General features: G+C 37.4%; 3 protein-coding genes across 3 annotated transcripts; all 3 read left to right on the plus strand.

Moving 5' to 3' along the window:
* Positions 1–2,082: 2,082 nt before the first annotated feature.
* LOC137714286 (pentatricopeptide repeat-containing protein At1g62680, mitochondrial-like) lies at positions 2,083–3,349 on the plus strand. The gene is made up of 3 exons (XM_068453530.1): positions 2,083–2,414; positions 2,507–2,697; positions 2,841–3,349. The coding sequence occupies exons 1-3, from the start codon at positions 2,083–2,085 to the stop codon at positions 3,347–3,349; spliced, it is 1,032 nt and encodes a 343-aa protein (XP_068309631.1).
* An 11,785-nt stretch (positions 3,350–15,134) lies between these two features.
* On the plus strand, positions 15,135–17,325 carry LOC137716224 (putative pentatricopeptide repeat-containing protein At1g12700, mitochondrial). The gene has a single exon (XM_068455650.1). The coding sequence runs from the start codon at positions 15,202–15,204 to the stop codon at positions 17,014–17,016; it is 1,815 nt and encodes a 604-aa protein (XP_068311751.1). The 5' UTR covers positions 15,135–15,201; the 3' UTR covers positions 17,017–17,325.
* A 1,378-nt stretch (positions 17,326–18,703) lies between these two features.
* LOC137714287 (uncharacterized) lies at positions 18,704–20,935 on the plus strand. The gene is made up of 3 exons (XM_068453531.1): positions 18,704–19,636; positions 19,998–20,540; positions 20,738–20,935. The coding sequence occupies exons 1-3, from the start codon at positions 18,704–18,706 to the stop codon at positions 20,837–20,839; spliced, it is 1,578 nt and encodes a 525-aa protein (XP_068309632.1). The 3' UTR covers positions 20,840–20,935.
* The last annotated feature ends 811 nt before the right edge of the window (positions 20,936–21,746 follow it).

Below are 21,746 nucleotides of genomic sequence, written 5' to 3' on the forward strand. Positions count from 1 at the left end.
ATAAAACAATTAAATTTCAATAAAGTTCCAAATTAACATAACAAAACCACCTACTACGTTGTAGTTTTTCTTCCTTTATTTTTTAAATAAAAAAAATATTTTATAGAAAATTAACAATAAAACTTACAAGTAAAGGTTTGATGATCAACACCCACTCACTCACTCATAGACACGCTGAAGATGATGCGGGCGACGACAATGGCTTCTTCTTCTTCTTTGAAGGTTGGTTATGGCATCGGTAGCAGACTGAGACTGAGAGGTATGGCGCCTGTGCATTGTCTCCTTCATAAATCTACTCTTTTCATCAATGACTTCGCTTCGTTTCACTCTCGACCTTCTGAACCAATCAAATCTAGAAACACCCAATTGCAACACCTTGTGAAAGTCTCCAATCTTTTAGGTTGGATTTCGAGTCCCACGTGACGAGATGTAATTGGTTGTGGGAATTTTAGATAGGATTTTTATCTGTGTGCCACTTCTTATCTTCAGCTTCCAATGTCCATAAATATAGTCGATATTGGGCTATAATTCACACACCTTCAGCTTTGCCCTCTACAATATCTCTTTAATATTTTTTTTCAATGTTATTTAATATTGTTTAATGAATTAGGTAGTTATAGAAAAAAAATTAGAATTTTTAATTGTAAAAAAAAATAGAAAAAAATTCAAATCCAACGACTACCTTGCGTCAGCTAACCGTTACTAGCTGGTGTCATGCTGACGCCAAGTAGCCGATTTTGCTTGAATTTTTGGACCGGTCCGGGGTTGGCTAGCTGGCTGGTTCGAGCCAGCAAGTTGGCTCGATTATGCAATTGTGGCCTGGTGGGGCCCACGAGCCATGTGCCTAGCCTTCGGTTGGAGACGGTTTTCGTGTCATTTTGAGCTATTTTTAGCTCTATGGCCTTTTGGCCGGATCGGTTGGAGATGGTCTAACATATTCACATAACTTTTATAAAAAAGTTTACCAAACACTTAGATACTTTTTTTTTTTTTGGTTAAAGCACTTTTACAAAAACAGTTTACCACACACTCAACAACTTTATTTTACAGCTATTTATTTTCTCAGCATAGTACAACAGAAACAATTTCTTTAAAAAGCACAAAAATACCAAACTAGCAGCAACCCTACACCTAATTTAGGAAGAATTTTTAAATAATATACGGTAAAAGGTGAAAAAGGAGAAAATTGAATCTGGGTCTATTCTCACAGCGGAACATAAAATATCAGTTGATTAATAGCAAGTTGGTGTAAATATATTGCCGTATTAAAATTAAAAAAAATAAAAAAAGTTGGAATATTATGGTATCAAAGTTAATTTATACAGATGATCACGAAGGAAAATACACTAAACAAAAATATGCACCGCTACAACGGAGATACTATTGCTTGTACACCAGAAAATATATTAATCTAGAAAGCAAAAAACGTGAAACATTTATAGATCTAAAAATACCCTTCGTTAATAAAATTTTAAAATAAAAATAATATAATTTTAAAAATTCACTAACAGAATAAAACCTAAAGAAAACTAATGAAAATGGTTTGAAAACTTTAAATTTTAAAGACAAAGACAAAATAAAAGGTAAAGTAAATAATACCATGATTGACTTGTTAGTGTAAAAATGTGGTTTTTCTTTAAAATAAAAAATATCGGGAGCTTTTCGTTAAAGTTTCCTAAAACCTAATGTAATGGACAATCTTTTGCCTTTAATTTTTTAAGATCAAAATATAAAAACATTTAAAATCAAAATAAAAGAGATAAAATTACAAGTAAAATATAACACGTAAAAAGCAAATTGCCACTAATCTATATATATAAAGGGATCTGTATATAAAGTCAGAATGTGACGACGGTAAATCATTAATAATCCAAAATTACTTTAAAATTTTAAAATAAAACAATAAAATTCCAAATTAACATAAAATCACCTACTACGTTGTAGTTTTTCTTCCTTTATTTTTAAATTTTTTTTAAATAAAAAAATATTTTACAGAAAATTAACAATATAAAAGTAAAGGTTTGATGATCAACACCCACCCACTCACTCACAGACACGCTGAAGATGATGCGGGCGACGATAATGGCTTCTTCTTCTTCTTTGAAGGTTGGTTATGGCATCGGTAGCAGACTGAGACTGAGAGGTATGGAGCCTGTGCATTGTCTTCTTTATAAATCTACTCTTTTCATCAATGACTTCGCTCCGTTTCACTCTCAATCTTTTGAACCGAACAAATCTAGAAACACCCAATTGCAACACCTCGTGAAAGCCTCCAATCTTGAGGATGCACTCCATGTATTCGACGAAATGCTGCAAATGCGTCCTCTGCCTTCCGTTGTCCTTTTCAATCAAATCATGGGTCAAGTTGCCAAGTTGAAACATTATTCAGCAGGCCGTCGGGAATTCGTCCTAATGTTTGTACTCTAAACATTATCATTAATTGCTTTTCTCATCTCAACCAAATGGTGTTCGGTTTGTCTGTCTTGGGAAAGTTGTTCAAACTTAGTTTTGAACCGAGTGTGGTGACCTTCCACGCATTACTTCTTCAGAAAAGAGAGGCTGAGGCTATTCAACTACTTAGGAAAATGGAAGGAGGTGGTTGCAAGCCTGGCATTGTTTCCTATAACATGATCATCGACAGCCTATGTAAAGATACTATGTTTGTTGATGTGTTGGACCTTTTCTCTGAAATGATAGGTAACGGAATTGTCCCCACCGTCGTTACCTATAACTCTTTGATTCGTGGAGTTCGCAAATTGGATGGAAAGAAGCTATGAGATTTTTGAATGAAATGGTGAGTAAAGATATTTTTCCTGACCTGTGCACTTTCAATATCTTAGTTGACACACATTGTAAGAAGGGGATGGTTGGGGAAGCAAAAAGCGTTGTTGAAATGATGATTCATAAAGATATTAAACCTGATATAGTTACTTACAATTCACTTATGAATGGTTATTGCTTGAAAGGGGAAATGGACGAAGCGAAAAATGTCTTTGATCTGATGCTTAGCAAGGGGTTCATCATGGGTAATGCTTACAGTTATAACATATTGATAAATGGCTATTGCAAGCAAAAAAGGATAGATGAGGCTTGGATGCTTTTTCTGGAAATGTCTGGTAACACCAATTTCCGGGGGTTTATCAATAAGAATGAGATGTCAAGGGCAATAAGACTTGTTCGACAAATGGTGGAGGAAGGTTTTTCTGCAGATGCATCAACATATGAATTGGTTCTTGAGTTACGCTCTAAATATAAAGTACATCCCGCTTTGTTGCCATTGATAGAAAGAACATTATGCAGTCAATTTGCATATTTGAAAGTCGGAACAGAACGTGCTCACGAACTTTGAAGCTGTTTGGCCTTTGAAAACCACGGATCATGTATGTTATCTTTACTCCGTCTGATTAATTCTCACTGTCGTCTTTTGGTCGGGAGCCAAACTTTTAGCATATTGTCATAACTAGTTGAGCAATGTCATGGTTTGGAACTGCATTTGCGAACATTTTAGTGTGTGATGATGTTCTGCAGCAGGATTATTCCTTTTTTTCCTTTTTTATTTGTAGAATTATGTTGTAAGAGTCTAATTAGGCACTAAACAAACAAGAGGAAATTGTAGCGATGATCCCTGAATTTTAACTCAATTGAAGTAATGGTCCCTCAACTTAAAATTTGTGATCATTGGTCCCTTAACTCATCAAAACGGGCACCTATGGTCCTTTTTGTTAACTTTGTTACAACTTCTTTTAAAATGAGTCACGTGCTCAAGAGGCAAATATGGAAAACCAAGTGAGAAAAATTGTAGCAATGGTCCTTCCAACATGACTCATTTTGATGAAATTCTGACAAAGTTGACGAAAATGATCATAGCTGCATGTTTTGATGAGTTGAGGGACCAATGATCATGAATTTTTAGTTAAGGGATTATTACTCCAATTAAGTTAAAGTTAAGAGACTATTCCTATAATTTTCTCAACAAACAATGTAATGTATAGATGGAGTCTACGCCAAGTTCCATGTAATCCTTCTAAACCCAACTGCTAGATTTTGGTGAATACAGCTAACTAGAAGCATTGTTAGGTGACTGGTTAAACCGATTTAGTATGCTTTTTCAATCGTGTCTAACTATTATGCCACCATGAATTGTTATTGACCTAAAAAATAGTCATCTTATGCTCACCATTAATAACTATTTTAGAGGATGAATAAAGAGTATCTCCCTGCATAACAAATTAAAAAAAAAAATATATATATATATATATATATATATATAGAGGAAGTCTTTAAGGGAAGGGATTCCCATTTTTCAAAAAAAAAAAGGACATCCTCCTGACCGTTAGATTTGACTTTAATGAAAATCATGTGGTTGAGATTCTGTGGCCTGTGATTTAATCTCAACCACAGAATTTCATTAAAGTCAAATTTAACGGTGTATCCCCATTGTGACAACCAGTCCCGAAATATATTGTCGATAGCGTGAAATGACCATTTTGCCCTTGAACGTTGTGTGGTTGTTGTGTGTAAATGGGCTAAGCTTTTGGACCAATCTATTTTTGCTTCCTAACTTTTTGGACCCAATTGGAAGTAAGATTTTGTTGGTTTAGTTGGTTGCCAACTGGACCACACTCACACACACACATTCAATTCCGTTGACCCTCTCTCTCTTTCTCATCCCTCTCGGATTTTTCCATTCGTCCGTACACTCGTACAGCCATCTCCTCAACTCTCATCATCTCTCACAGATCGAGTTGTTTAAGACCACCATCGTACTCCTCGTGACTTCACGAGTTGAGTGGTACCTTTGGGACGACGAACGGTTCACGGGAACTCGAGTTACCCGAACTCCGGTGAGGGGTGATTTTCCTCCGACGTGATTGCGAGGGTTTTAAGTGGATTTGAGACTTAAGAAGGTAATATTCTTGCTTTTCTAGCACGTTGGATCATTTTAGGAGTGATTTTGACGTAGGAACACTCGGGTTTATATAGTTGCAGGGTTTGGCCGGTTTCCTTGAATTTTTCCAGCGAGATTCTTTTGGTTTTAGGACCTCAAAGTGGTAAGATTGTGTTTTTCTCATCCTAAGCTTCATTTTGGTGAAAATTTCATGAATTTTGGTTGAGAAATAAAGAATATATGAAGATTTGAAAATTTTCCAAAATCCGGCAATCACAAACGGCGGCTCCCGCAAGGATCACTGGAGAAGAAGAAGAATATTTCGTCAACTTTGACGAAATATACTAACGGCGTTAGGTATATTTAACGGTATATTCCATTATTGGACAGAATATTCCCTAACGCCGTTAGGTTTCCATACGTGTGCCAGGCACGTGCGTGCGCATGGTCGCGTGTGTGGCCGTGCCTTGGTAGGCGCATGAGGGCGCGTGGGTGATCAGAATTTTTTTCTAAAAATATGGAGGATGATCATGGGGTTACGTTGGTATATTCAAACATCCCAATTGAGCAATGTATGAGACGTTATTACTTAGTTTTGAGTATGTGCTTAAAGTAACATTAAAATAGTTGTTTCGCTTAGGTGAGACGTTTCCAGAAGACGAGTGCAGTCAAGCAAGACTCGGGGGCTATAACCCTTTTACTTATCAGTGAGTGGGTCATTTCCTTTCTATCGTATATATACATATGATTGATAATTCCACAAACGTGTTTAAGTTGATTTATGCATGTTACCTACAAATAATTGAGGCGAACTACGAATGACTTGATCCTTGTTTAGGGTACGTAGACAGTCTAACGAGACGTTAGATGCAACCATACAATAATTGAGACAATAGTAATGTGTGAGGAATTGAGAGATTGAAGTAAAGAATTGTAAGTAATGATAGTTGATTAAACTAATATTTAGTTGGATTTGTTCCTGATAATTATTCCCGAAATAAATAGTTCGGGAGTGGGGCGTTACAGATTATGCATATTTCGCTATGTTATATATATGTATATATTGGTAAATGATATGACATGGTTGAGTATTAAATTGCATTATGGCATATCCATATGTATACTACCTATAAGTAATTACTATGAATGCTTTGAAGTGCGAAGAGGAACACAAGACGCACAGGTAAGTTCAGGTAAGTTTATGGTATTCCTTGAAATGATCGAGTTATGGCATGACTATATTTATGTTTTAGGCAACTCTGACCTTGTCGTACAGGTTGCAATGATAGGCAACTTCGACATTGTCCTACAGGTTGCCCATGAGTCATACATGTTATAATAGATGCAGTTAGAGCTCATAAACCTGCACCCCGGTGTTAGTGCTATCGTCTGTGGCCAGGGCACAATCATTCACGTGATGTTCACCTCCTGCACCTTACACTCACCTTGGATCCAAGTTAGGTGCACAGTCATGTCTTACAGACCACTACAGGTGGTTCCAACTCGTAAGTGACCCGCGATTATTCGCACAATTTTCACGTGATCGTAGCACTTGAGCGTACTTATTTACACGTAGTCCTGTTGTACAGACTACTAAAGGTGGTTCTGACTCATGTACAGGGATATGTGATGAGCTATGGGTTCAGCCGTACATGCCACAAGAGGTGAATCTGGCTGACATATTACTTGGACATTGATTGATAAGATATGGATGAGTGTACATAACACTATAGGTAGGCCTGGCAAACGGGTCGTGTCTGTCGTGTTCGTGTCGTTTTCGTGTAACACCTGTTATCTTAACGGGTCGTGTCGTGTCACACCCGTTATCTTAACGGGTCCTTAACAGGTCGTGTCACTTTACCCAACGGGTAAAGTGACCCGACCTGTTATGACCCGTTATGACCCGTTAAGAAAAATATATATTTTTTTACAATTTGTACATACCACACATTGCGACATAAATATTACTTGAAAACATTAAAACATTTCTCGTTCAAGTACTATATCTACACTCGAAAATGAAAGCCTAATAAAAAAAATAATACATACATTACTAATCTATTACAAATATTAAATGTATATAATTATTAATATTATAGTTGATTCATACTTTTATTAAGTATATAAATTCCACTAGTGTAAATATTTTAAATTGAAGATCAAATTCATTCTTTGTATTCATATAGGGTCAAGGAGTGTAGCTGTTAAAATTCATCAAAATCAGAGTTAAAATAACCGTTAAATCTTGATTTTTCGTTTATAACCGTCGAAAAGCTTTGTCCCGTTACTTGATCTCTGAATGTTTTTTTTTTTTTGTGATTTTTTGCTGATGTGATCTCCAAGCATATACAAACAATTTTGACGGTTTGGATCGTTGAAATTAGTTTTGGAGAATTCGTAAAACGATAGATTGACTAACACTTAGAGTTTATTTATACTTTCATTAAGTATAACATAAGATTTTGTGGTATCCACTTGTGTAAATATTTTAAATTGAAGATCGAATTCATTCATTGTATTCATATAGGGTCAAGGAGTGTAGTTATAAAAAATCATCAAAATCGGAGTTAAAATAACCGTTAAATCGTGATTTTTCGTTTATAACCGTTGAAAAGCTTTGTCCCGTTACTTGATCTCTGAATGTTTTTTTTTTTGTGATTTTTTGCTGATGTGATCTCCAAGCATATACAAACAATTTTGACGGTTTGGATCGTTGAAATTAGTTTTGGAGAATTCGTAAAACGATAGATTGACTAACACTTAAAGTTTATTTATACTTTCATTAAGTATAACATAAGATTTTGTGGTATCCACTTGTGTAAATATTTTAAATTGAAGATCGAATTCATTCATTGTATTCATATAGGGTCAAGGAGTGTAGTTATAAAAAATCATCAAAATCGGAGTTAAAATAACCGTTAAATCGTGATTTTTCGTTTATAACCGTTGAAAAGCTTTGTCTCGTTACTTGATCTTTGAATGTTTTTTTTTTTGTGATTTTTTGCTGATGTGATCTCCAAGCATATACAAACAATTTTGACGGTTTGGATCGTTGAAATTAGTTTTGGAGAATTCGTAAAACGATAGATTGACTAACACTTAGAGTTTATTTATACTTTTATTAAGTATAACATAAGATTTTGTGGTATCCACTTGTGTAAATATTTTAAATTGAAGATCTAATTCATATAGGGTCAAGGAGTGTAGTTATAAAAAATCATCAAAATCGGAGTTAAAATAACCGTTAAATCGTGATTTTTCGTTTATAACCGTTGAAAAGCTTTGTCCCGTTACTTGATCTTTGAATGTTTTTTTTTTGTGATTTTTTGCTGATGTGATCTCCAAGCATATACAAACAATTTTGACGGTTTGGATCGTTGAAATTAGTTTTGGAGAATTCGTAAAACGATAGATTGACTAACACTTAGAGTTTATTTATACTTTCATTAAGTATAACAAAAGATTTTGTGGTATCCACTTGTGTAAATATTTTAAATTGAAGATCGAATTCATTCATTGTATTCATATAGGGTCAAGGAGTGTAGTTATAAAAAATCATCAAAATCGGAGTTAAAATAACCGTTAAATCGTGATTTTTCGTTTATAACCGTTGAAAAGCTTTGTCCCGTTACTTGATCTTTGAATGTTTTTTTTTTGTGATTTTTTGCTGATGTGATCTCCAAGCATATACAAATAATTTTGACGGTTTGGATCGTTGAAATTAGTTTTGGAGAATTCGTAAAACGATAGATTGACTAACACTTAGAGTTTATTTATACTTTTATTAAGTATAACATAAGATTTTGTGATATCCACTTGTGTAAATATTTTAAATTGAAGATCGAATTCATTCATTATATTCATATAGGGTCAAGGAGTGTAGTTATAAAAAATCATCAAAATCTGAGTTAAAATAACCGTTAAATCGTGATTTTTCGTTTATAACCGTTGAAAAGCTTTGTCCCGTTACTTGATCTCTGAATGTTTTTTTTTTTGTGATTTTTTGCTGATGGGATCTCCAAGCATATACAAACAATTTTGACGGTTTGGATCGTTGAAATTAGTTTTGGAGAATTCGTAAAACGATAGATTGACTAACACTTAGAGTTTATTTATACTTTCATTAAGTATAACAAAAGATTTTGTGGTATCCACTTGTGTAAATATTTTAAATTGAAGATCGAATTCATTCATTGTATTCATATAGGGTCAAGGAGTGTAGTTATAAAAAATCATCAAAATCGGAGTTAAAATAACCGTTAAATCGTGATTTTTCGTTTATAACCGTTGAAAAGCTTTGTCCCGTTACTTGATCTCTGAATGTTTTTTTTTTATGATTTTTTGTTGATGTGATCTCAAAGCATATACAAACAAGTTTGACGGTTGGGATCGTTGAAATTAGTTTTGGAGAATTCGTATGCCATCAATCAAGTTCCGTGTGTGTGTGTGTGTGTATATATATATTTATTAAGTAGATTTAAATCTATTTATTTTGTACGTATAAATTATAATTGACTGGTACACGGAATAGTACATACATCACGTGTCATTATAAAAATAGTGAGATATGTCATGACAGTCATGTGTGTGATAAAAAGTTAATAACTTAAAAAAAAAAAAAATTTCTCACCACTTCTATTAATTTTCATTTTTCCCTCTTTTTTTTGTTTCCTTTTCAACTTTTTCTTATCATTTTCACTTTTCCCTCCAACATCTTTCCCTAATTCCCTCACTTTTTTGTTTTATTTTCAACTTTTCTTAACATTTTCATTTTCCCTCCATTTTTTTTCTTCAAAAAGGCGGCAAGTTGGCAAATGCATGATCATGATTCATGCATATTAAATTATTAATTAATATGCATTATAGTTTTTATAAAATTTTATATATATATATATATATATAATTAGTATAGATAGACTTAATATTTTGGGGGTATAATTATTATAGTATATATAATAATTATAATTATTATAAATTTTATAGTTAATTTAATATATATATATATTTATTTATTATAATTTTTAGGGGTATAAAATTGTAAAATTAATGTATATAATTATTACAGTATTTTTTTAGGGTTATAAAATTATAAAAATAATATTCTGCTTATCGTGTATCGTGTTTACCCACGTGTATACCCGACCCAACCCGTTATCTTAACAGGTGCTTATCGGGTTACCCGATAAGACCCGATTCGTTATCGTGTCGACCCAAACACCTGTTAATTTCATGTCGTGTCGTGTCGGGTTATCGGGTCGTGTCAGAAATTGCCAGGCCTAACTATAGGTGACTCCGACTTATGAGCTAGCATTGATTGATGAGATATGGATAAGTTGTAAAGGTCACCATAGGTGACTCCAATTTGGGTGCTAGTATGGGTTATTAAGCACATGATTATTTATATTGCTAATGAGATGTTGTGTCATGGTATACGTTTGAAATTTACTGTTAGTATACTTTTGATTTCATACTTACGTAGTATGATTTTCTGGGGAATTATACAGGTTTTGACAGTGAGGGGTTATTATATTTGAAAAGTGAAATGTGTTTTTAAAACTTTGTTTTCGCCCACTCACATTTTTCTGTTTTGCGCCCTTCCATGTTCAAGTAGCAAAGTTTCCGTATCAACGAGGATTCGTGGCACTTCTCAGTATAGGTGGCTTCTTATGAGGGTATAATCATTATCTTACCTTGCTATACTTTACTTATACTCGGTATCACGTGTGAATGGGTCCATACCCACTCACCGTGCACTTGTTCATTAAGGCACTTTTAGATTTAAATTTATTCATAGTTTACCCATTATCACATATTTATGGCTTCGTCACCTTCTAGGTGTCGGCTAGCACAACTCGATTCGGAGTCCTAGCAGAGAATCCGAGTCGGGGTGTGTCATCCTTTTTTTTTTGAAAAATGGGGATCCCTTCCCTTAAAGGGTCTATATATAAGCACAATTATGTGAAAGAAAAACTCGAGTGGAGAGTGCATTTTCACCTAACATGCTAAGTGACAAGTCAAATTTAATTCATGATTTACAAAATTGGGTTATATTTTACCCTCTCAAGTTAGGGTGCAATTGCAAACTTATACTGACACACCCCGATCGAGATCAGGGCATGCTGGCCGTCACGTGGAAGTGACGTAACCATGTGCACAGTGCGGAAGCGAAAAAAATAATAATATAAATAGTACGAATAAATAAAAACTAGCTTTACACAAAGTAATAACAAACAAGTGCAAGCGTAAGTGCGACACTAAGTTCAGAGCATGAAAGCCTAATGCAGTCCAGGAGAAAACGACGCAACAAAAGCACACCCGAAGGTGGTCCTACACTGGTGGTGGTCTGTCAGATATGCCGGGGAAATCCTCAGGGAAGCCACCAAACGTGCTAACCAACTAGAACCTGGAGGGGCGCAAAACAAAAGCGTGAGTGGGCAAAAACAAAGCTTTTCGAAAACCATTTAATAAATAAGTTCTAACCCCTCGCCGTAAAACCTGTATACTTCCCAGAAAATAGAATATATAACTATATATGTCATGCTCAAGAATATGCTATGCCAAAACCTCAAAATAAAATGCAAGTGCTCAGGTAATATCGCATCAATATCATATAATTTGTCAGCCGGAGTCACCTAACGTGACCTGTACGGCTCAATTTAGAGCTCAAATCTCAATCTCACTAACTAGACCTGCACACGAGTCGGAACCACCTAAAGTGGTCTGTACGACAAGCCTGGGTGTAATATATATATATATATATATATATATATATATATATATATATATATATATATATATATATATATACGCTCAAGTGCTACGATCACGTGAAGGCTGGACGAATAATCGCGGGTCATCTACGAGTCGGAACCACCTAGAGTGGTCTGTACGACAGGACTGTGCACCTAACTTGGATCCAAGCTGAGCGTGTGGTGCGGGAGGTGAACATCACGTGAAGGATTGTGCCTAACTCTGGGCGGGAGCACTAACACCGGGGGTGCAGGTTATGAGCTCTCTATGCATCTCAAATCACTACTGAAAGTAAACATAAATCACAACTCACCTGGCACTTACCTGTGCGTCCGCAGCACCAAACATACATATATATAAACAATTAACAATGCATAAACAACGGCAAAACTATAGGCATGGCATATAACGAATAAACGTTCTAAATAAATTTCTGGGAAAAATATAAGTATATAGGTATATACGGAAAACCAAAAGCCCACTCACTGGTAAGTGGAAGGGTCGTAACCCCCTGCCGCGAGTGACCACGCTCGTCCTCGGGATAGGATTCACCTATATGCGAAACAACTATAAAAACGTTAATTTTAAAGCACATAACCAAACTTAAGAAATAACTTCTCATACAATGCTCAAATGGGGTGTATGAATACACCAACATGATCTACTCAACCTCAGGAACATCCCCATATTTTTAGAAAAAAATTTCACCACCGCACGCGCCCCCACGCGCCGGCCAAGACACGGCCACACACTCTGGCCACGCGCAGGCACGTGCCTGGCACGCTGACGGCGTCAATTAACGCCGTTAGGAATATTCCGTTAACTTTAACGAATTCCGTCAACGGCGTTAGGAATATTCCGTCCAAACTGACGGAATATTCCGTCGTCTTCTCCGGTGAGGCTCCGGCGCCGGAAAATCGGGAAAAATTCAAATCGTCCTAACTTCTTCGTTTTTCAACCAAATTTCACAAAATTGGTACCAAATTGAAGCTTACAACGAGAGGAACAAGATCATACCACTTTCAAGTGCTAAAATCCACGAAATCTCGCTGGGAAAATACACCCAACTCCGGCCAACCTCGAAACTCGTGATCCCGACGTCCAAAACCTTCAAACGAACCACCCCGAGCCTCCTAAGGACCTCACCAAGCTTCCTACAAGCTTGAAATTCCCAAAAACATAAGAATTTACGTGTGCATGAACAGTACCAAAAATCGGGTATCCTGAGTTCGACGTGAAAACGAAGGTATCCTTACCTGAAATGGGTATGGTTAGACTCCAATGGACCTCGCGAGCATGGATATGTACTTTGTTTCTTCAATCTGTGAAGATTTGGGTGGTTTTGGAGTGTGTCCGTACACATGGGTATGAAAATGGGAAGGGAAATGGGCACGATATAGGTGCAGGAATAGGGGGAAAGGGTGAGGGAAATTATGGGAGTGTGTGTGTGGTCCACAACCAGCCACACCAACTCAAACAATCACACAACGGAAAAAAAAAATAACACTAGGGGCAAAATCGTCTTTTCATGCGTACGTTTTAAAATTTTCGGAACGGGCTGTCACATATACAATATCTTTAAAACAATTTCAATCACATTTGTTAGTCAAACCGTCAATTTGACCATTAAATGATAACTTGGCAAATGCAAGATCTATATTTTTGTTGATGTGGCAGTCAAATTTGTCTAGTAAATTAAAAAAAATAAATCATAAATACAATATGGAGCCCCAACCCTTCAATCTGCAGCCACACTCGTTGCAATCCACCCCATTCCGCTAGCTACGATAGGGGTTTGGAAGATGAGAACACAGCGAGGGGTGTTGGAGTTATTACTGGTGAGGGGTGGTGGAGGGGTGTAGACGGGTTGAGGTAGGCCATTAAAGATTTTTTATTAGTTTGGCCATGTGGCACAAGTTGGCAGCCACGTCAGTACAAATGTGAAATCTACTATTACAACGTCATTATTTAACCGCTAACTTAACAACTTTTTAATAATTGTATGAAAACGAAACGAAATTATAACTAAATGTATGAGATTGAAATGTTTTAAAGATGTTGTATGAGATTACAATTACTGTAACATCCCACATCGCCCAGGGGAGTGGATCATGTAAGCCTTATATGTATATTCCTATCTCTACCGAACATGAGGTCTTTTGGGAGCTCATTAGCTTTGGGTTCTGTAAGAACTCTGAAGTAAAGCGAGTTCGCGCGAGACCAATCCCAAAATGGGTGACCCGCTGGGAAGTTCTGCTCGCGTGAGTTCCCAGAAACAAAACTATGAGGGCGTGGTCGGGGCCTAAAGCAGACAATATCGTGCTACGGTGGAGTCGAGCCCAGATGTGGTGGGGGCCCGAGTCGGGATGTGTCAATTTGGTATCAGAGCCAATCCCTGGACAGAAGTGTGCCAACGAGGACGTCGGGCCCCTAAGGGGGGTGGATTGTAACATCCCACATTGCCAGGGAAGTGGATCATGTCAGCCTTATATGTATATTCCTATCTCTACCTAGCACGAGGTCTTTTAGGAGCTCACTAGCTTCGAGTTCCGTAGGAACTCTGAAGTTAAGCGAGTTCACACGAGAGCAATCTCAGGATAGGTGACCCACTAAGAAGTTCTGCTCGAGTGAGTTCCTAGAAACAAAACCATGAGGGCATGGTCGGGGTCCAAAGTGGACAATATCGTGCTGTGGTGAAGTTGAGCCCAAGATGTGGTGGGGCTCGAGTCGGGATGTGACAATTACACTCAAACCTAATGAGTAAAATGTAACCTTACAAAATTGGAGTTTTTAAAATATAAAACCCAATTTAGTTTGGGAATTGTTATTAGCACTCTAAAAATCTTATTTAACACTTTCTATAATTAGAAAAAACAAATACACTTTTGAGAAGTATAAAATGAGATTTTTAGAGTACTAATAACAACAGTTTCCTTTAGCTTTTGGAGTTACAAAATTGGATGGAATTCTTGGGTCATGGCCTATTATATTTTTGTGGCTCAAACTTTTCAAATATTATATGGTAAATACAATAATAATATATTAAATTTATCAAAGAAAATAATAAGAAAATTGCCACTAGTCTATATACAAAGTCAAAATTACCGTGTCTGATTAAAATATATTAAAAACGGTGAAACGTCGATAATCCAAAATTACCAAGTCTGATTAAAATTTTAAAATAAAACAATTTAATTACAATAAAATTCCAAATTAACAGAACAAAACTACCCACTACGTTGTAGTTTTTCTTCCTTTAATTTTTTTAAATAAAAGAATATTTTACACAAAATTAACCATAAAACTTACATGTAAAGAATGATATGTAAAAGATCAAATCATCAAATTGTCAGGCTAGTAATATTTATGAAAAGAAAACAATAAAAAAATAAAAAAATAAAAAAAGATAAGTTTTTTTTTTTTTTTTTTTGTATTATTTATTATTTTTTTTGTTGAAACTGATAAAATCAGTAACTAGTTCTGCAAAATAGAAATGGCAAAATGCAGACGTAAGATCGACGAATCCGGTCGGAGGTTTGAGACTCACACACTCAGAGACAGACATGATGAAGGTGATGCGGACGATCACGATTGCTTCTTGTTTGAAGGTTGGTTATGGCGTCGGCAGCAGACAGAGAGTGAAATTGAGAGGTACGCCGCCTGTGCCTTGTCTTCTTCATAACTCTACTCTTTTTCCGTCTCGCTCTCGACCTTCTGAATCGATCAAATCTAAAAACACCCAATTGCAACTCCTTGTGAAAGTAACTAATCTTGAGGATGCACTCCATGTGTTCGACGAAATGCTTCAACTGCGTCCTCTGCCTTCCGTTGTCCGTTTCACTCAAGTCTTGAGTCAAGTCGCCAAATTGAAACATTATTCGACAGTCATCGTGCTGAATGACCGATTGGGTCTGTCGAGAATTGGTCCTAGTGTTTACACTCTAAACATTATCATTAATTGCTTTTCTCATTTGAACCAAATGGGGTTTGGTTTGTCTGTCTTGGGAAAATTCTTCAAACTTGGTTTTGAACCTGATGTCACGACCTTCAACACTCTAATCAACGGATTCCTTCTTCAGAATAGAGAGGCTGAAGCCGTCGGGATTCTGAATAAAATGATGGAGAGTGGTACTTGTAAGCCCAATGTGGTTACTTTCGGCACACTAGTAAAGGGCCTTTGCATGAAAGGTAACAACGCTGAAGCTATTCAACTACTTAGGAAAATGGAAGAAGCAGGTTGCAAGCCTGACATAGTTGTCTATAGCACGATCATCGACGGTCTTTGTAAGGACACTACGGTTGTTGATGCGATGAACCTTTTCTCTGAAATGATGAGTAAAGGTATTGACCCCAACGTCATTACCTATACTTCTTTGATTCATGGAGTATGCAAATTAGGGGAGTGGAAGGAAGCTGCGAGACTGTTTAATGAAATGGTGAGCAAAGGTATCTTTCCAAATCTGCTGACCTTCAATGTCTTGGTAGACACCCTTTGTAAGGAGGGCTTGGTTGGGAAAGCAAAAGGAATGGTCAAAATGATGACCGAAAGAGGTATTGAACCTGACGTGGTTACTTACAGTTCACTCATGGATGGTTATTGCTTGCGAGGAGAAATGAGTGAGGCAAAGGAAGTCTTTGATCTAATGCTTAGCAAGGGTTCCATAGTTGATGCTTATAGTTATAGCATATTGATAAATGGCTATTGTAAGCATAGAAGTATAGATGAGGCAATGCTGCTTTTTAAGGAAATGTCTGGTGGAGGACTGGTTCCAGATGCTGTTACTTATAGCACACTAATAGATGGTTTCTGCAAGCAAGGCAGAATACGCGATGCACAAAAGCTGTTTTCCAAGATGCAAGCTTGTGGCCTTCTTCCAGATGTCCAAACTTATGCTATATTAATGGATGGTCTGTGTAAAAACCAACAATTGTCTAAGGCAATTGAATTGTTTGAAGAGATGAAAGGCAAGAAATTGGATCCAAATATTGTGGTTTACAGTATTCTTATCGAAGGTTTGTGCATAAGAGGAAAAGTTGAATGCGCAAAGGATCTCTTTAGCGGTTTATCATCAAAAGGACTTCAGCCTAATGTCAAGACGTTTACCATAATGATTAGTGGACTTTGTAATGCAGGTCTAATAGATGAAGCGGAAAATTTACTTATAGAAATGAAAGAGAGAGGCTGTTCGCCAAATGGTTGCACTTATAACACAATTATCCGAGGGCTTTTTAATAACAATGAGACATCAAGGGCGATGGGACTTATTCAACAAATGGTGGAGAATGGTTTTTCTGCAGATGCATCAACAGCCGAATTGGTTCTTGAGTTATTGTCTAAAGATAAAGTAGATCCCGCTTTGTTGCCGTTGATAGAATAAGCACTATGAAGTCAATTTGCGTATTTGAATGTCGAAACAGAACCTACTCATGAGCTTTGAAGCTGCTTCGCCTTGGAAAACCATGGATGTTATTTGTGCTCCATTTGATTAATTCTCACTGTTGCCTATTGGTTGGGAGCCAAACTTTTAGCATATTGTGATAACTGGTTGAGCAATGTCATGGTTTGGAGCTGCAGTTGCTAACATTCAATTGTGTGATAATGTTCTGCCGCAGGATCATTCATTTATTCATTTTTATTTGCCTTCTTTTTTTTATAATTATGTTGTGAGGCAACAGTCGAATTTGGCACCAAACAAACAATTTAATATATAGATGATGGAGTCTACACCAAATTCCATTGCCCAACCGCTAGATTTTGATGAGTACAGCTGAAACAACGCACCAAGCCGGTTTTCAATCTTTTAACATGGCATGGTCGTTGTTGGTCTAACAACTTTGCTAATTAGAAGCATCGTTAGGTGTAGTGTATAATACAAAAGAGAGAATCAAAAGAAGTGTATAATACAACTAAGTGGGAGGTACAAAATATAGGAAGAAAATACAAAGAAATCTAATTTGAATCATTTGACAAAAAAAAAAAAAAAAAGGAGGGCAAAGAGGAGAGGAGGGTTGCAAATAATAGTTGATTAAGTTGCTTTAGAAATAACTTTAACTAGTCGATTTTAAAACCCCATCCTTGAATTTCACTAAACCACAAACACAAAATAACAAAACTGTAAGAAAAATATAAGGCACGATGTCATTCAAGTTAACATTTTCACGAGGACAATTTTTTTTTTTTTTCTCCTCATGTCTCACGGTTCTACTTCTTTAAGCTTGAGGCCATTAGAAATTTCTTATACAGTGGTCAGGATGGGCCTGGAACCACTTTGGTCATTGATTGGCTCCGCCCATGGTTAGGTGACTAGTTGAACCAATTTATCATGATTTTTTAATCTTGTCTAACTATTATGCCACCGCGAATTGGTGTTGACACTCAAAGATAGTATCTTACACTCACCATTGAAAACTATATGAGTGTGAATAACAACTTTCTATGTTGAGACTCAAGAAAGTACCTCCTTGCACCAAAACTTAAAACGAAAAAAAAACACACACACACATATATACACAATTCTATGGAAGGCAAACTCGAGTGAAGAGTGCATTTTCACGTAGCATGCTAAGTGATAGGTCCGATTTCGTCCATGAGTTACAAATACTTTTTAACACGTGACATGTTTTAACCAAACAATATTTGTCACTCAACCTGCCATGTAACAAGACACGCCCAAATTTTTCCCCAGCTTCTTGTATAAATCTCTTGCCTCACATTCAATTGTTCCACATGCTAATTATAAGATCAATGTTTTTTCTTTTCGGTTACAAATCTTGAAGGGAAACCAAAATCTTCATGAGAAAGAGGTTGGTGAGCATGAATATTTGTCATAAAAACTGCCTGCTTTCCCCCAAACCATACAATTTCTCCTCCTCCAAGCAATTTAGACATGATCAAAATGTGTCATTTAGGCAGAAAGGTCAATTAACTTCCAACTTCCTCGCAGTCGACTTCGTTCATTCCATAACAAACTTTAGGACACAACACATCTCTCTCTCTGATCCGAACAATTTTGCAAGGAAACCATCTTTCTGCCACCTCCTTTCTCGAAGCCAAACTCAACAGAAATGGGAGGTAGCAGCACCAACAGCAACCACAAACTCCAAGACTCCGAAAAGAAATCATCACCTGCACTAGTGGCTCCGCCAATGATAGGCTTAAGAGCCACCCTCACCTGGGTTTTTCTCACCATTTCTGTTCTCTATCTCCTCTACTATTCCAACAGCCTTCTCTACGACCGCCAAGATTGTCCAACCACCACTTTAGATCCCTCGACCGAACGCCATCTGGAAACCCTCTCCAATGTCACTACTTCAGCTGATCTCAAACTCGGGGAGGACGACAAAGAAGACGACGAAGAATCCCCACAAGTGCCGGTACTTTATCAAAAACCTCAGAGATTCGACACAGAGCTTAAACACATTATGTTCGGGATAGCTGCTTCGTCGAATTTGTGGGAGAAGAGAAAGGAATACATCAAAGTTTGGTGGAGGCCTAAGGAAACTAGAGGGGTAGTTTGGTTGGACAAAAAGGTGAGGACTAGAAGAAATGAGGGACTACCCGAGATTCGGATTTCAGGTGACACCAGAGGATTTAAATATACAAATCGCCAGGGACAGCGATCTGCGTTGAGGATTTCAAGGGTGGTTTCGGAGACACTGAGGCTCGGAGTGAAGGATGTGAGATGGTTTGTGATGGGGGACGATGACACGGTTTTTATGGTGGAAAATGTGGTGAGGATTCTTAACAAGTATGACCACACGCAATTTTATTATGTGGGAAGCTCGTCAGAGAGTCATATTCAGAACATATTTTTCTCGTATTCTATGGCGTATGGCGGAGGAGGTTTTGCTATAAGTTATCCTTTGGCAGTGGAATTGGAAAAGATGCAGGACCGGTGCATTCAGCGCTATCCTGGATTATACGGCAGTGATGATCGAATGCAGGCTTGCATGGCTGAGCTAGGCGTGCCACTTACCAAGGAAACTGGATTTCATCAGGTATGAGGGAAACAAAAGATGAAAATGTTTGAAAATTGGTAGATTTTCTGTTTCTTTTCCATTTTTTCTGAGTATTTTGATTGGATCCGAATGAAGTGGAAATTTTCATTTGTTTATTTACGACTGTGTCATCTGCCACTTCATTTGGTGACCAGAATTTTGTGATTTAGAACTTGTGAGTTACCTTCTTATTGAGTATTGTGCATCAGCCATTTTCTGGCTTCAATTTTCGTGGCTTTTTCGTAGTTGAAATTTTATGTGGTGGAGTTTTCAGGTGTCATTTTACATTTCTTGGTACGCAAGAATTGATGAAATAACTTCCAAATACAAACTATGAACTCTGTGTCTTGTGCTTGTGCAGTATGATGTGTATGGAGACCTACTAGGCCTTCTGAGTGCACATCCTGTGACTCCATTGGTGTCGCTTCACCACCTGGATGTAGTTGAACCAGTTTTCCCGCACATGAGTCGAGTGAAAGCGCTTCATCATCTATCCCGGTCTGTCAAGCTCGACTCAGCTAGTATAATGCAGCAATCAATCTGCTACGATAAAGATCGATACTGGTCCATCTCTGTATCATGGGGCTATGTAGTTCAAATTGTTAGGGGAATCATGTCTCCGAGAGAACTAGAGACGCCCTCCAGAACCTTTCTGAATTGGTATAGAAGAGCTGATTACACAGCATATGCATTCAACACTAGGCCTGTGTCCAAGCACCCATGCCAGAAACCCTTCATTTTCTACTTGAGCTCAACTCGGTATGATGAGGGTAGAAAGAAAATCATTGGCTACTACACTCGTCACAAATCTCCCGTTCCTCACTGCCGATGGAAAATGGCCTCACCAGAACAAGTTGATTCCATCGTAGTACTGAAAAGGCCGGATCCTCTTCGTTGGGAAACGGTATGGTGTTTCCAGCACATGAAATTTGACTTGTAATTTGAATGCATAGTTTCTTTTACAACACGTAAAAGCATACAGCAATCAGAATTATGAATTAGGGTTACTGATTTTACTGCACTCACAGATGCTAGATTCCTAATACAATCCTCATATTTTTCGTTATTCCGTTACTAACTGAAAGAAACTTCCCTTTGCAGTCACCAAGGAGAGATTGTTGTAGAATTCTTCCATCGCAGAAGAACTCGACCATGTACTTGTTGGTCGACAATTGCAGACTAGGTGAGGTTAGTGAGTTATAGCTTATAGGAATTGGGAAACATCTCTCCTTGATCTATTTTTTTGTATCTGGTTCTGTTTCCCGCGGTCCAAGATTCTCGAGGGTTAGAGGAATAAAATCAAATGGCAAGTTTTGATGGGAACAGAATACAGAAAGGTCACTTGTTAGCTTTAGCTTCAATAGAAAGTTCATAGAATATCATCAATGAAATGAGACAGCTACGAGTTGGAAATTCATTGCTCTTATTTTTTATGTAAATTTGATCTGAGTGTACTATTCACTGTTGTAACTTCATCTTTAGAGGGAGTTAAATTCGGATTTTGTTCAAGTTCTCGCCCATTCCTTCGGACCAGGATCCTCTCCGAATCCTTTTTGCGAGGATCCTAGGGATCAATTCATCGTACCGTTCACATCATCAAAAGATCCAGAGTCAATATTTTTATTTTAATGCAAACAGCCCCTAACGAAAAGCTCGCCGTCGTGACACAGCTCCATGACCAAATGCACGGCAGTGGCGTTCTCGTAGATGCTGCGGATTCTGACGACGTGGGGGTGCTCGGAGAGGTGGTGCATGATATGAATCTCTCGCTAGACATCCTCGTAATCCTCCCATCATAGGAGCTTGCGCTTGGGGATGGACTTGCAGGCGTAGGGGTGTCTGAAGGAGATTTCCGTGCAACGTTTGCGAGGCGGTGGAGGCGAACGTCCTCTGTTGCGTTGACGAGGCGGCGCTGTGCTAGATGTGCAACGAGAAGGTTGACAAAGTGAGCAAGCTCGTCAGCAAACACCAGAGGGTTCCTCTGCCCTCCCAAGTGCGCAAATGCGATATCTACCCGGTAAACTTCAAAGTTCCGAATCCCACATCGAAAAAGTTGACAAATTTGATCGTATAAACACTTACATGAGGCTGTTGGGTACTTTTCTACTTA

This window comes from Pyrus communis, chromosome 14 (assembly GCF_963583255.1).
Source record: "Pyrus communis chromosome 14, drPyrComm1.1, whole genome shotgun sequence".
In the NCBI taxonomy this organism is placed as follows: domain Eukaryota; kingdom Viridiplantae; phylum Streptophyta; class Magnoliopsida; order Rosales; family Rosaceae; genus Pyrus; species Pyrus communis.

Coding starts and splice junctions, on each gene's coding strand:
- LOC137716224 (XM_068455650.1), top strand. CDS start 15,202: ATGATGAAGGTGATGCGGACGATCACGATTGCTTCTTGTTTGAAGGTT.
- LOC137714287 (XM_068453531.1), top strand. CDS start 18,704: ATGGGAGGTAGCAGCACCAACAGCAACCACAAACTCCAAGACTCCGAA. Junction 19,637..19,997: donor AGGAAACTGGATTTCATCAG/GTATGAGGGAAA, acceptor GTGCTTGTGCAG/TATGATGTGTATGGAGACCT. Junction 20,541..20,737: donor ATCCTCTTCGTTGGGAAACG/GTATGGTGTTTC, acceptor TTCCCTTTGCAG/TCACCAAGGAGAGATTGTTG.
- LOC137714286 (XM_068453530.1), top strand. CDS start 2,083: ATGGCTTCTTCTTCTTCTTTGAAGGTTGGTTATGGCATCGGTAGCAGA. Junction 2,415..2,506: donor CGTCGGGAATTCGTCCTAAT/GTTTGTACTCTA, acceptor GTTCAAACTTAG/TTTTGAACCGAGTGTGGTGA. Junction 2,698..2,840: donor CCTTTTCTCTGAAATGATAG/GTAACGGAATTG, acceptor TCAATATCTTAG/TTGACACACATTGTAAGAAG.